General features: G+C 47.1%; 1 protein-coding gene across 4 annotated transcripts in view; it reads right to left on the bottom strand.

Moving 5' to 3' along the window:
• Positions 1–348: 348 nt before the first annotated feature.
• Positions 349–11,638, bottom strand: part of adam9a (ADAM metallopeptidase domain 9a) — a 23,630-nt gene continuing 12,340 nt past the window's right edge. Inside the window, exons 7-25 of one of the 4 annotated variants that reach the window (XM_086257840.1) lie at positions 11,516–11,581; positions 11,370–11,441; positions 9,365–9,534; positions 9,181–9,262; positions 8,831–8,964; positions 8,573–8,744; positions 8,049–8,141; positions 7,856–7,960; positions 7,623–7,713; positions 7,427–7,532; positions 6,892–7,075; positions 6,731–6,811; positions 6,543–6,648; positions 6,314–6,461; positions 6,078–6,180; positions 5,750–5,809; positions 5,365–5,394; positions 5,069–5,127; positions 349–2,928 (exon numbers count right to left, since the gene is read on the bottom strand). In XM_086257840.1, coding sequence (XP_086113966.1) covers positions 2,859–2,928; positions 5,069–5,127; positions 5,365–5,394; positions 5,750–5,809; positions 6,078–6,180; positions 6,314–6,461; positions 6,543–6,648; positions 6,731–6,811; positions 6,892–7,075; positions 7,427–7,532; positions 7,623–7,713; positions 7,856–7,960; positions 8,049–8,141; positions 8,573–8,744; positions 8,831–8,964; positions 9,181–9,262; positions 9,365–9,534; positions 11,370–11,441; positions 11,516–11,581 — 1,932 coding nt within the window. In that variant the 3' untranslated portion in view covers positions 349–2,858. The remainder of the gene's footprint in view (positions 2,929–5,068; positions 5,128–5,364; positions 5,395–5,749; positions 5,810–6,077; positions 6,181–6,313; positions 6,462–6,542; positions 6,649–6,730; positions 6,812–6,891; positions 7,076–7,426; positions 7,533–7,622; positions 7,714–7,855; positions 7,961–8,048; positions 8,142–8,572; positions 8,745–8,830; positions 8,965–9,180; positions 9,263–9,364; positions 9,535–11,369; positions 11,442–11,515; positions 11,582–11,638) is intronic. The other 3 variants (XM_086257841.1, XM_086257843.1, XM_086257844.1) reach the window with 3 other exon arrangements.

Genomic DNA, 11,638 nt, shown 5'->3' with positions numbered 1-11,638 from the left:
GAAAAAGTCATTCAACAGTATTTTAATTTTTTTTTTTAAATATTTCAGTAAAAATAACAACTTAAGTCTAAAATAACAGTTTAAAAAATAGAAAAAAAGTACGGCTTGATTTTATTTTAATGCCCCAACTCCACAAAACTATTTAAAAATACAGTTATTGTATCAGGACATTAAAAAACCCTTTTGGTCCTAAATATATTTTTAAAAAACCTGTACAATTCTAAAACAACTTTGAATTTCAAAAAGATTTTTTCAAATTGAAAGTGTGACAATGACTGCAGTCAGCCTGTGAGTGCTTTTCTGTATATTAAATGGATGTCGCCACAAACAGGAACCTGAATGCTGACAAACTATTTTCTGTGCACCTTTATTAAGTCTGAAAGCAAACAAATCACAGTCTGTATGAACAGAGTTTATTAAATTATCATGTTCAGCTGAAGGACCTTTATTCTTCCAGGTTTGGTTTTCACAGCAAGCAGCACAAGTTTGAGCTCCACTGGCTGTAACAACCTGAACCTGTCCAACAGGTGAGAGATCATCCATCGAATCATAAAAATCATCAGTCAGCGCGGAGGCTTCCACGCCACGCAGCAACGTTAATAATTAAATGTTCAAATGACCACAGATTACAGGTGAAAAGCAAAAAGAAATGATTAAATCATTCATAATAAGAGAAAATGAAATCTTTTACACAGGTTCAGTATGAATGTAACCCCACTGAGGATGTCTGATTGGCTTTAAAGGGGACCGCTTCACGTTGGCCTGTGCTGACCCAAAATAACACTTAAAGCTTTTTCCACCTGGACCACCAGCTGTGCTGAGACCTTTTACCTGTTTGGGGTTTTTGGTAAAAGTACATGTATTCACCCAATTTCATGAAATTAGGGTCTTAAAGTCAGCTTAACCTGGAGAAATAAACACTTTAAATTACCAAGATGGCTGCTGAGCACCAAGAGTTTTGATTTTACAATTTTGTAATATTCATATTTAACATGGCCAAACTTCCAAACGCATATACACCACAAACCTTTCACATCAGCTAACTTTAAGGCAGCTAGCTAACAGGAGCAGAGACTTTGCTAAATTATGAGCGAAGTCATCCCACAAACTCCAAACTGACTCTGCACCTGAAGCTAACTGCACCGTGGAGATGCCTCTAAGCTAACTTTAAGCTTTGTGAGGTGAAGCTTTGATTGCATTACAGAAATTGGATTAATTTAAGTTGTGAATCATGAAAAGCTACTCTGACAAAGTGCAGAGGTGGAAACGATAAGAACGGATCCCCTTTAAACGCTGCAGTCAGCAGCTGCCTGTAACCTGAAGCTTCAGCTGCTCTCAGCTCTTTAAATAACTGCGTCCGACTGTCTTCACTCAGGAGCTCAGCACAGACTACGGTTTATTTTTTTGGCATGAACAGTCAAATGGCACTAAGATAGCCCTGTGAGCAACACATCAACATCCTCAGCGGAGTCCTCAGTTTCTGTGCAAAAACCCTCAAAAGAGCAAAGTAAGTGAAAAAAGGCATTTAAAAATACCAACGTGGTTACACAGCACAGTGCATCCAGGCTCGTCAGCTGCAGAACGCAAGCATTTGGTTCACCGGTGGTGTAAAAATCCCTGGTTTGAATCAGACGCCCTGAATGTGGGAAGAGTTCAGCGTGATCGCTGCTCGCCCGGGACAGGAAGCGTGGACGCTCTCGGGACATTATTGCCAAGAATTTCAAGGACTTTGTTCCACCTTCAGACGCCGTCACACATTCTGTGAATGCTCAGCAGGCTACACCCAAGTTCATGTTTCTGCTCAAGTTCTGCTTCCACTGGACATAATTCATTTTTAAAACACTGGTGAAACGGGGTCTGTGTCCCCCCAGAAGAAACATGTGGATCTACAAAAAGCTTCAACCTTAACAGAAGAGCGACAGATTTAAAAAAAGCTCCACTGAGTCAGTCACACTGGTAACAATAATCAGGAATGAGTGTGTTTTCTAAAGTCTTTGAAAGAAAGAAATGAACGATGTTGGGAGGAGCTGGTAGGTACTGCTGTTCAGTTTGATCCCAGACTTGTAGTGAACATGTTCTCAGTGCAGGTCTGAACTCATCTCATTTAGTTTCAATTCTGACAGATTAATCCACTTTGCTTGTACCAAATGTGACTGCCTACGGTTCCCAGAATGCTTTGCAAGCTCAGACTCATATTTTAACTGGTGGAAATACCTGGACAGTAGAGGCATACAGAGCAGCCTCGCCTAGTGAGCGTTCGTTCCCTGCAGAGACGGCGCCATGCTGCATGACGAACTGAGACCAGAGGAGCTACGCGCTCAGACGCTGTTTGCATATCGTAGATTTACAGTTCTGTGAAGAGCGAGGGAGCGAACGCAGGGCGAGCCAGACGATAGAAACAAACCAGTGCTCAGATACATGCTCCACCCACAACTACAAACCAGCCAATCAGAGAGAGAGGCCCACATGGCCTGCTATACTTGCTATACTTTGTTTGAAAGGTCACATGACTAAATCAGAAAGTTTAAAAATACTTAAGCAGGCTTCGTAAAACCAACCAATCAGAAGAACTCGTGCTTTCAGGACAATCCGATTGCCTGGTTAGGTTAGAGAACAGCAGCGGCTCCAGCTTGGACCTGCTGGGTTCCTGGAGGTTCTGCAAAGTTTCTTGTCCGGTCCACCTGGATCCATTTCACTGCGATGGCCGTGCAGTCTGGCCGGCTGGTTATCGTGGCTACAGAATTGTTCCTGGCTGTTGCTAAGGAACTAGCTCTGAGTTCGCTGGGAAGGGTTTGAAGATAAGTAGAAGGGGGGGGGGGGGGGGGTCATCCAGGTGTCGTTAGAAGACCCCTGATTGGTTAAACAGGAGGCGCGGGTGCAGGTCTTTGAGGCACCAGAGGTTGAGACGCAGCAGAAGGTTTCGGTTTTCTGTGCAAGAAAGAAGAAGAAAAAGAGTTTACATTGTGACTGGCCACTAACACCACAGCGTGCACGCTCTGTTTGAGATGATGTATCACTCCGCCACAGTTCAAACTGCTGCAGAGACACAGCTACACCAGCAGTTAGCTTCTGGGTTCACTTTGCACCTAGCCACTCTAAAGACTAGCTTATAAATGTTATCCATCTATGGCCATCTAGTGTTGCCCTATTAGGAGTAAGCTGCTGTATCCAGTTTAGGATTAGCTTAACATTAGCTAGTTTCTTTCTTTGTCGAGTTAAATTAATGCTACTGTCTGTGTGTAGTTAGTTTTAAATTCTTTACTCTTGAGTCCAGTTAGCTTTAACGTTAATATATGAATTAAGTCAGTTTGCTACTGGGTGAACAAAATGTCTTCCTCTGGCTCAGGGCTCAGTGCGACCAAATGTTTCAGTGGTGCGACTAAAAAAAAATTTGGTCGCACCGGTGCCACCAAATTGTGTTCGGGTAACAAAAAAAAAAAAATCTCTGCAACCTTCCCTGTGGTCAACAACAGACACACATTTTGCCCGTATCGTGGACTAAACCAATCAGAGATAGTCAGGGGCGGGACCTCTCTGATTGGCCGTGGTCCAGTTGAAAGTGCAGGTGGAAGTGGGAGGTGAGTAGTTTGAATAAAGCGATATCGATTCATTAAATCCTGAATAGACTTTTAAATATAACTGTGTTTTGCCAGAAACGCCAGATTCTCAGATTAAAGCTCACAAAACTATTTCAAGAGCAGGTACACGGACTCCACACAAAGACGTAAACACAGACCCGACGCATCAGGATCAGCTTTGTCTTGTCGGCTTTCTCACCTGACGGCCCGTAGACGGACACGCCGTCGGAGCTCAGCGATTCTGATGCGTCGGCTCCGCGCTGCGTTTACGTCTTTTTGCGCTGATTCTGAGCTGCAGGTTTTGTCTCTCCAACCAAAATTCACCGAGCCAGCAGCAAAAGAAGCAGCAAACTGCGCTTCACATTTGATCAATGTCGTCATGAATTCCCTCTTTTATCAGTTTTGCTTCCACCACGATAAAAATCACACTTCATGCACAGCTCTCTCTCTCTCTGTACTTCAAGAACAGTTTCCCAGGATTACAGAAATCAGTGATGGTACCCAGCCCTAGTGAGCAGCCTAGGCCTGACAGAGTGGATGCAGCTGAGGGTGATAAGAAAAGATGAAAAGAACGATTGATAACTTTTTTGTTAAGTTAAGGCCTGATCCGTCTGAAATTCATAGCCAGCTCTGACACGGTGCCATCAACCTCTGAATGCTGAAAAAGCAGCAGTGTGTCCAGAAAACACATTATATGCTGCGATAAATGCCCGAGTGTCCCCTCTGCCCACGGCCTTTCAGCAGCAAACAGGTCGTCAGAGGAGCCGAGAGGATGTTTAACATTTTCTACAATATTGACAAAGAGTGCCAACGCACTTTAAGCACAAGATTGATAGTTAATACTTTAGAAATGAATATTGTCTGTATGGACTGCAACTTCCCCCCCCTCAAAAAAAGTGCACATGTAAAACTGCGGTGTTAAGCGATGTGGTTGAAAAATTTGAGTTAGGCGCACCGGTGCACGCATGGCAAAAAGTTAGCCTAGAGCCCTGATCTGGCTCATATTTACATCCACTTAGCTTAAATGCAGCTTTTAAGTTTATTAAATCTAGAAGACTAGAAGACAATTTAGCTTAAAATTAAATTGCATTTTAGTAACCAGCAAGCTCACAGTTGGCTTAAAATTATTTTTAAATACAGTCGATTTGGCATTAGCCACAGGTACAGCTTTGACTTCCATTAACTGTTAAGTCCAATTGTCCAGTTCAAGTTAGCATCTAAGGCTGAGTAGCTTAAATTTAGCTTCTAAGAACCATTAGCTTAAGGCTAGCTTCTATAACTAGTTAACATCAAGTTAGATCAAATCATTTAGAAGCTAATGCAAAAAGTTGTATTTTTTGGAAACATACGCTGTAGCGTCAAATGTTTAAAAAGATACAACTTTTAGTTTGAAAGTGAAGTTTCCACATTTCAGGTTTGACTGACAGTTTTTGTGCTCAGATTGTTTTCGGTTTGTGTTTCGGTGCATGTGGTGGTGCGCGACTTCTTACAGAGGAGGCGGTGGCGGCTTCAGAGCATGGGAAGGAGCCGTCCGGCTGGTTTCCACCACCTGAACACACACAGAGGAAGTACACCTGGGTAAACCTGCGAGTCATTGTCCCATTCAAACCCTCACACCGATCTACCTGGCCTGTCTGACTCTCCCAGTTTACCTGATGTCATTGGGTTAGTGAAAGCTGCTTTCTAGTTTCCTGCTGTGATGATTAACCTGCAGACACGCAGCACTAAGCTAACACTACATCAGCAGCAGTAGTTAGAGCGGTAATGAGAAGTAAGCAGGGTTTACCTCTTGTGGTGGCAGCAGCTGAGCGTGGTGCTTCACATGGAGAGAGAGCAGAGCGTGTTAGAGCTCATGCAGTCCATCAACACACACACACACACACACACACACACACACACACACACACACACACTAAAGTGATTAATCACACAGCTTAATCAGCTCATCAATAACCCGTGCAGACAGCCGCTTCAGTTCCAGTTAGATGCTGGTCGATGCAGATCAGCTGCTCGGTTGGTTAGTACAGTCTGTCACTGATTGTAAGCGATCAGCTGATCGTCCAGTCTGTGAGGTCATCTAACGACACAGTGATCAATAACTGTGTTTGGTGCTCTCGTGCTGAGGTGTGCTCATCACTACATCTAACTTCAGCTTCTACACTGAGGCTTACCGGGAGAGCATCATCACCGTCTCCATTCTCAGCCTCCTGATCAGCAGGGTCACAGCAGATCTGTGTCATTAGTAACATCATCATCATCATCATCATCAGCAGCAGCAGCAGGAGGCCGTGTGGGCGTGTCCACCTGAAGATTTTTAATTTTAACCTTCTGTAGACACGCCCACTCTGTAACGCTCACTGCTCACACAGAACAAACCGGGTAAAGCTGCAGGAGCGACTGCTGATGCTACAAACATCATCACACACCTGGACGGACAGGTGAGGCAGGTGTGTGTAAAACGAGGGAAAACGTAAACTCTCATGTGAACCCTAAACTTACCCCGTCTCTGACGATGTTATTGGCGTTACCCCGGGCAACAGATGGAGGTTGCGCTCTGGGAGGCGGTCTCCTGCTGTGATTGGCTGAAGCCATGCCGTCAGCCCTGAGGGAGACATGAGCGTGAGAGCAGCGCCACACGTGCAGCTAATGGTTTACAATTATATTCAGTGTCCCTAAACGCAGCACAGAGAACACGTGGTTCCTGCGGCCGTGGCGGCGTGTGTGCATGCACTCACTCATATCCCTGAGACCTCTTCCTGCGGCTCAGCCCGAGTTGCCGCAGCAGCTCGTTCCTGCGCAGGAAAACGAAGACGCCGAGAGCGAGCAGCGGGAGGACGAAGAAGAAGAGGACAAGCAGGCCGTCCCTGAGAGACGTGTCCTTATCTGGGGGAGGGGCACACACAGGAGGCGCGTTAACACGGGACGCCTGCCCTCAGGTAAGTCAGAGTTCTCCAGGTGACATACCGTTCCACGTGGGTCCGCTGTCAACGCTTCCACCGTAACCCGATAACTCGCAGGAAGGCGGAGCCCAGCCATAGTCGCAGTGGCAGTTCCTGTTGCTGTTGCACACCTGCGACACACAGACAGGTGACACCTGAGTCATGTGACTCACCTGACAGACAGGTAGGCAGGAGCACAGGCAGGCGACTCACCCCGTGTCCGTGACATTTGGTGTGCACATCGCAATCGTAGCTCAGGACGTCGGCGCTGCGGCACTCAAAGTTCACACACACCTGAGCGCCGCAGAAGAAGAAACGAGCTTTAACACCTCATTGTTCACTCCTCATCCCCTTCCCTCCTCCCTCCTCCTCACCTTGTTCTCTCCACACTTGGTCCCTTCGTTCACCATCCCGGGGTCGGGGACGTCCGACCCCAGCATGAAGTCCACGCCGTAGCATTTCCCTCCGGCGATTGGCGTGCTGATGATCGACGGCTCGATGCCAAACACCGTCTTCGCCTGAACGTTGGAGCACTGCAGTTTCCCACACATGGCGTTTCTATGGCAACAAACACGATGAGGAAAACGGAAGCGGCGACTTCGACAAGAATCGGAGGATTCAGGAGGAGGCTCGAAGACGGACTGTGGGAAAGACGCCTGAACACAGCACAGTCATGTGGGCGGGGCTTTGAAATGCACCCTGGGAGATGGAGTTTGTTCAGGTTTTCCCGGTTTGGTAGCGACACAGGTGTAGTGACGGTTTGGAGTGCACACATCACACAGCGCCACCATCAGGTCAAAGCTGGAGGTGCGTTTAACTTGCGTGGGACTTGAACTTTGTGACATCATCAGTCTCAGCTCCTCACACTGGGACGGACCCTAAGGAAGTGTGTGTGTGTGTGTGTGTTACCTGCTCTCGCACTTCTTGAAGCCGTTGTTGAGGTAGCCACAGTTGCCGAAGCGATCTCCTTTGCTGTTGACTTCTTTGAAGCAGAGCTCAGGAGCCGCCTTCGCCTCTGAGGAGGAGGAGGAGGGGCAAGAAGGGGGGGTCAGCTGCTGAGTAATGAGGGAGAGGAGAGAAGATGAAGTCGTACAGAGGTACGTACTGTCTCCAAAGATGGCCTGACACTGGCTGTCGTAGTGCTGACACTTCCCGTTGTAACAGTAGGCCTCCTGGTTCCTGCAGGACTGCCCGTTCTGAAACACACACACACACACACACACACACACACACACACACACACACACACACACACACACACACACACACACACACAGATGTGATGAAGTACAGCTCAGCCAGCAGCTCACCTGCTCAGGTAAATGCAGCGGACCTCACCTGGATGAAGACGTCGCTCTGACACAAGGACGAGGAGCCGTTACAGAACTCAGGCAGGTCACACTCATCTGTGCTGGCGCGACACACGGTTCCCCCCGGCAGGAACTGAACGCACAAGCACACAGTTACAGAGCCCAACACGCACGCACAGTGTGTGTGTGTGTGTGTGTGTCACGAGGCTCGCTGTGTTTACCTGACAGTTGGAGCAGCACTCGCCGTACGCACACTGAGCTCCAGACTTCAGCTTACAGGTCCGATACTCACAGCAGGGGTCCTCCTCACACTCCTGCACACACACACAGACACACACGTGGTCGATCACGTGACCGGGTTTAAACAGGAAGTTTCTGTCTCTGGCGTAAAATCATTTTAAACGTTAGAAAATCGCACAAAGACGTGAAAATGACCCACAAAGCGAAACTTTTTTGTCTTCATTTTCTGTGTGCAGGAAAACTCAACAACAGTGACACGTTAATATAAAACAGGGATGTCAAACATAAGGCCCGGGAGCCACCTGGTCCACCGCACAGCTGTGGAACACGTGGACGGCGTAGATGTTGGACTTCCCGCTGACGAGTAGCTCGAGTTGTGTAATAAATCACTGAATCTGGGTGGGCCCTGACTGCCAGGAGCGTCGCCGCTGTTTCGGCACACGTCGTATCAAAGTGGGTCAAATCGAATGTAAGGCATGTCTAACTCATCCTCTACACATCACACCTTCTCTGAGCCACAGTCGCACTCCTCCCCGAAGTCCACCAGCCTGTTTCCACAGTAGGGGGCGCTGTAGGCCTCGTCGGGCCGCGGGACGTTCAGCAGGCACGCCCCCCCCGTCAGCAGGATCATCTTCTCAAAGTCATCGGCGCTACAGCTGCTGAAGTTCTTTGACCCTCTGCAGAGAGGAGACGCGTTAGGAGTGAGTGTGAGTGTGTGCGGGCACGTGTGAGCGTGCGGCGTAGCTCGCCGTGTGCGTCTTACGTGGCTCCAGAGTTCATGATGCAGGCGCCGGTGGGACACGTGCACTGTCGGCCGTCGTCGTGGTTCATGCCGAGGTTGTGGCCGAGCTCGTGAGCCACGATGGAGGCGAACGAGACCACGAGGTTGTTGTTGAACTGAAGGACACAGAGCACAGTTCAGTCACGTCTCACTGAAATGCACCCTGGGAGATGGAGTTCCTTCTAAAGCTGTCATTAGGATCCAGATCTTTTATTTCTCTTTTTCCCAGACGTGCGATTCAGTGAAATCGACGCCACAGAAACAATCATTTCAATGTTTTTGGTGTGTTTCATAAAACTGAATGTATTTAGTCTGCACGCATGGTGGCGTACCGCGTTGATCCCGCCTCCGTGACTCCTGGAGCAGACAGTGGAGACGAACGCCATCCCGGCCGTCTGTCCGAAATTCTTCCTCCTGCACAGACACCATCATCATCACCATCATCATCACCTGATACACGATACAATCACATGCAGTAACAAACAAAACAGCAACAGCGTGTGTGTGTGTACTGACAGGATGAGCTGTGCTGAGTCATGGCGGCGGCGAGGAACCAGCTCCTTCTCCCTCCACTGGGTGAAGCGATTCAGGACTTCTCCAGCCGCTCCGTCGGTGCTGATCTGGTTCTGCTGAGTCCAGATCTCCAAACCAACCAGAACCACCCGGATATTCAGCTGCATGTAGATCTGCACACACACACACACACACACGCACGCACGCACGCACGCACACTCCTCTTATTTATGCTTTTATTCATTTTAACCCTTTAGCGTTCCGGTCAACCTTTGGTAGAGCACATTTTCAGGCCCTAACTGAGGCTTTCACTGACGTTGACCTGCCTTGTTGAGTCTTTTCTACCAATTGGTTTTTCATCTGTAACGCCAAAAAAAGCCACCAGGAGGCGCTGTGAGTGGAAACTGTGGGCTCTTCTTAAACCTCTCCCAAACAGGAAGTCAGAAGCAAAAAACCGTCCAACATATTTTGAGTGTTTTTGATCAAACTAAGGCAGGAAGATATAATTTTTTGATATATGACAGTGTTGATAAATCACATTAAGTGTTAGCACAGCAAGAATATGCTGAAAGAATTTCCTCAGTAAGTCAGTTTTGTAACTTTCTGAGTTAATATTAGTAAATATTGTAAAAATCAAGAATATCACAACTGATTAGCTTTTAACCAAATTACCGTAGCTGGTAAATTAATATTAGTAAGTTTTCAAAATTATAATTTGTGCTATATGGACGCTAAACAATTATATGGCTAAAAATCACATGGTCCTGTGGCATGACACTCATGATGCCATCCACCTTCAACCACAGCGTGTTTGAGGTCATGCTTTCATATGGAGCCACAAGAGCTGGCACTCCTCACCAGTATATTTCCAACAAACCAGATGAGTGGGGCTTTAAATTGTTCATCTGGCATCATCCACGACTTGCTGCTGTGTGAGGAGGATCTACATTCTTCAATGCTCCCCTGAGTGAAAGCAACAGAAGCTCCCTCTAAGGGGCCAAAGCTGTAAACAACACTTTGCAAACCTATAAAAGAACCTCGGTTCTTCACAGGTTTCTGCTTGGTCCAGAACTTGCACACCTCCTCTGGTGTCAGGTGCATTGGTACTGTATGACCAAACTGATGGCAGACAAAGACCTGATGAAGAGGGGCCATGCAGCCTGTGATTACAGGTCTGATGAAGGTCTGATTGCAATGAAATGATTTGACAACAAATGTGTCAACCTCCTAAACAAGGCCTGTGGGTTTGTGCTTCTTTCATCGGTCAAACGGTGGAGCAAAGAGTCCAACGCAAAGATCACCATCCCTGTGTATAATTAGCATATGGGAGGAATTAAACTTTCTGGTATGCTATTACACCTGTATAAGACAAGTTATAAGTTACAAGTTAACAAGCCAGCATCTCGAGCTGGCCAACCATGATCCAGCTCTCCAAGACCACAGAATCAAAGCTACACCCTAAGACCCCAACGACCAAAACCACAAGCAGATGTGCTGATTGGCACTGTTTTTATTTTGCACAGTAGCATTCAGTCAGAAGTGGCCTGGATGCAGCACATGTATTTTGTTGTTTGATGTAATGCTTTCCTTTGATGGAATGAAAACAGCAATGTTCACTGAATGCTACCATCCAATGCCCTGCATAGTTTCCATTAATATAATCAGAATTTGGCCCTTTGACTTTTTTCAGCTGTATTATCTAATGTACTTGTGTTTGCATGACATTTCATACTCTTATCATTAAGTGGCATCTCAACTGTTTGGTAGAGATCAATATTTTAAAAACTAAACTATTGATTGTGGTTATTACCCCCAAATCAATAAGAAATGCAAACAAAAAAATGTCCATTGCTTTTTCCTTGGTGAGGACATCAAAGGGTTTTAAGACATTTGTTGATTTATTCCTACTTTTAACCACACAAGAGCAAACGGGCTGAAAGGAAAGTCACTTCCTGTTGCCGTGTGACACAAAGCTAACTCAGCCGTGGAGGAAACATGTGACACTCACGCTGTCCACGAGGTTGGCGAGCAGAACCATCTCCTCCCTCACTGCCGTCGCGTTCCTGCTCATGAAGTTAAACTGGGGAGAGAGAAGCACACGGTTACACGCCGCCCGCCGCAGCAGTCCACCTCCACCCGGTGTCGTGCTCTCACCCTCTCGTTGTCGACCACCAGCAGCAGCTCCACGTAGTGCGTCTTGTGGAGGACGGCTCTCCTCACCTGGAACAGAAACACGGTTACTCTCTGAGAGCGCACGGCGGCGCTCACGCTGCTGAA

The sequence above is a fragment of the Aulonocara sp. 'chitande type north' Nkhata Bay genome, linkage group LG12 (assembly GCF_057382095.1).
Source record: "Aulonocara sp. 'chitande type north' Nkhata Bay isolate Kocher_YH1m ecotype deep benthic linkage group LG12, A_spYH_male_GT1.1, whole genome shotgun sequence".
NCBI classification, from domain to species: Eukaryota; Metazoa; Chordata; class Actinopteri; order Cichliformes; family Cichlidae; genus Aulonocara; species Aulonocara sp. 'chitande type north' Nkhata Bay.
This window is presented reverse-complemented; position numbering and strand designations above follow the sequence as displayed.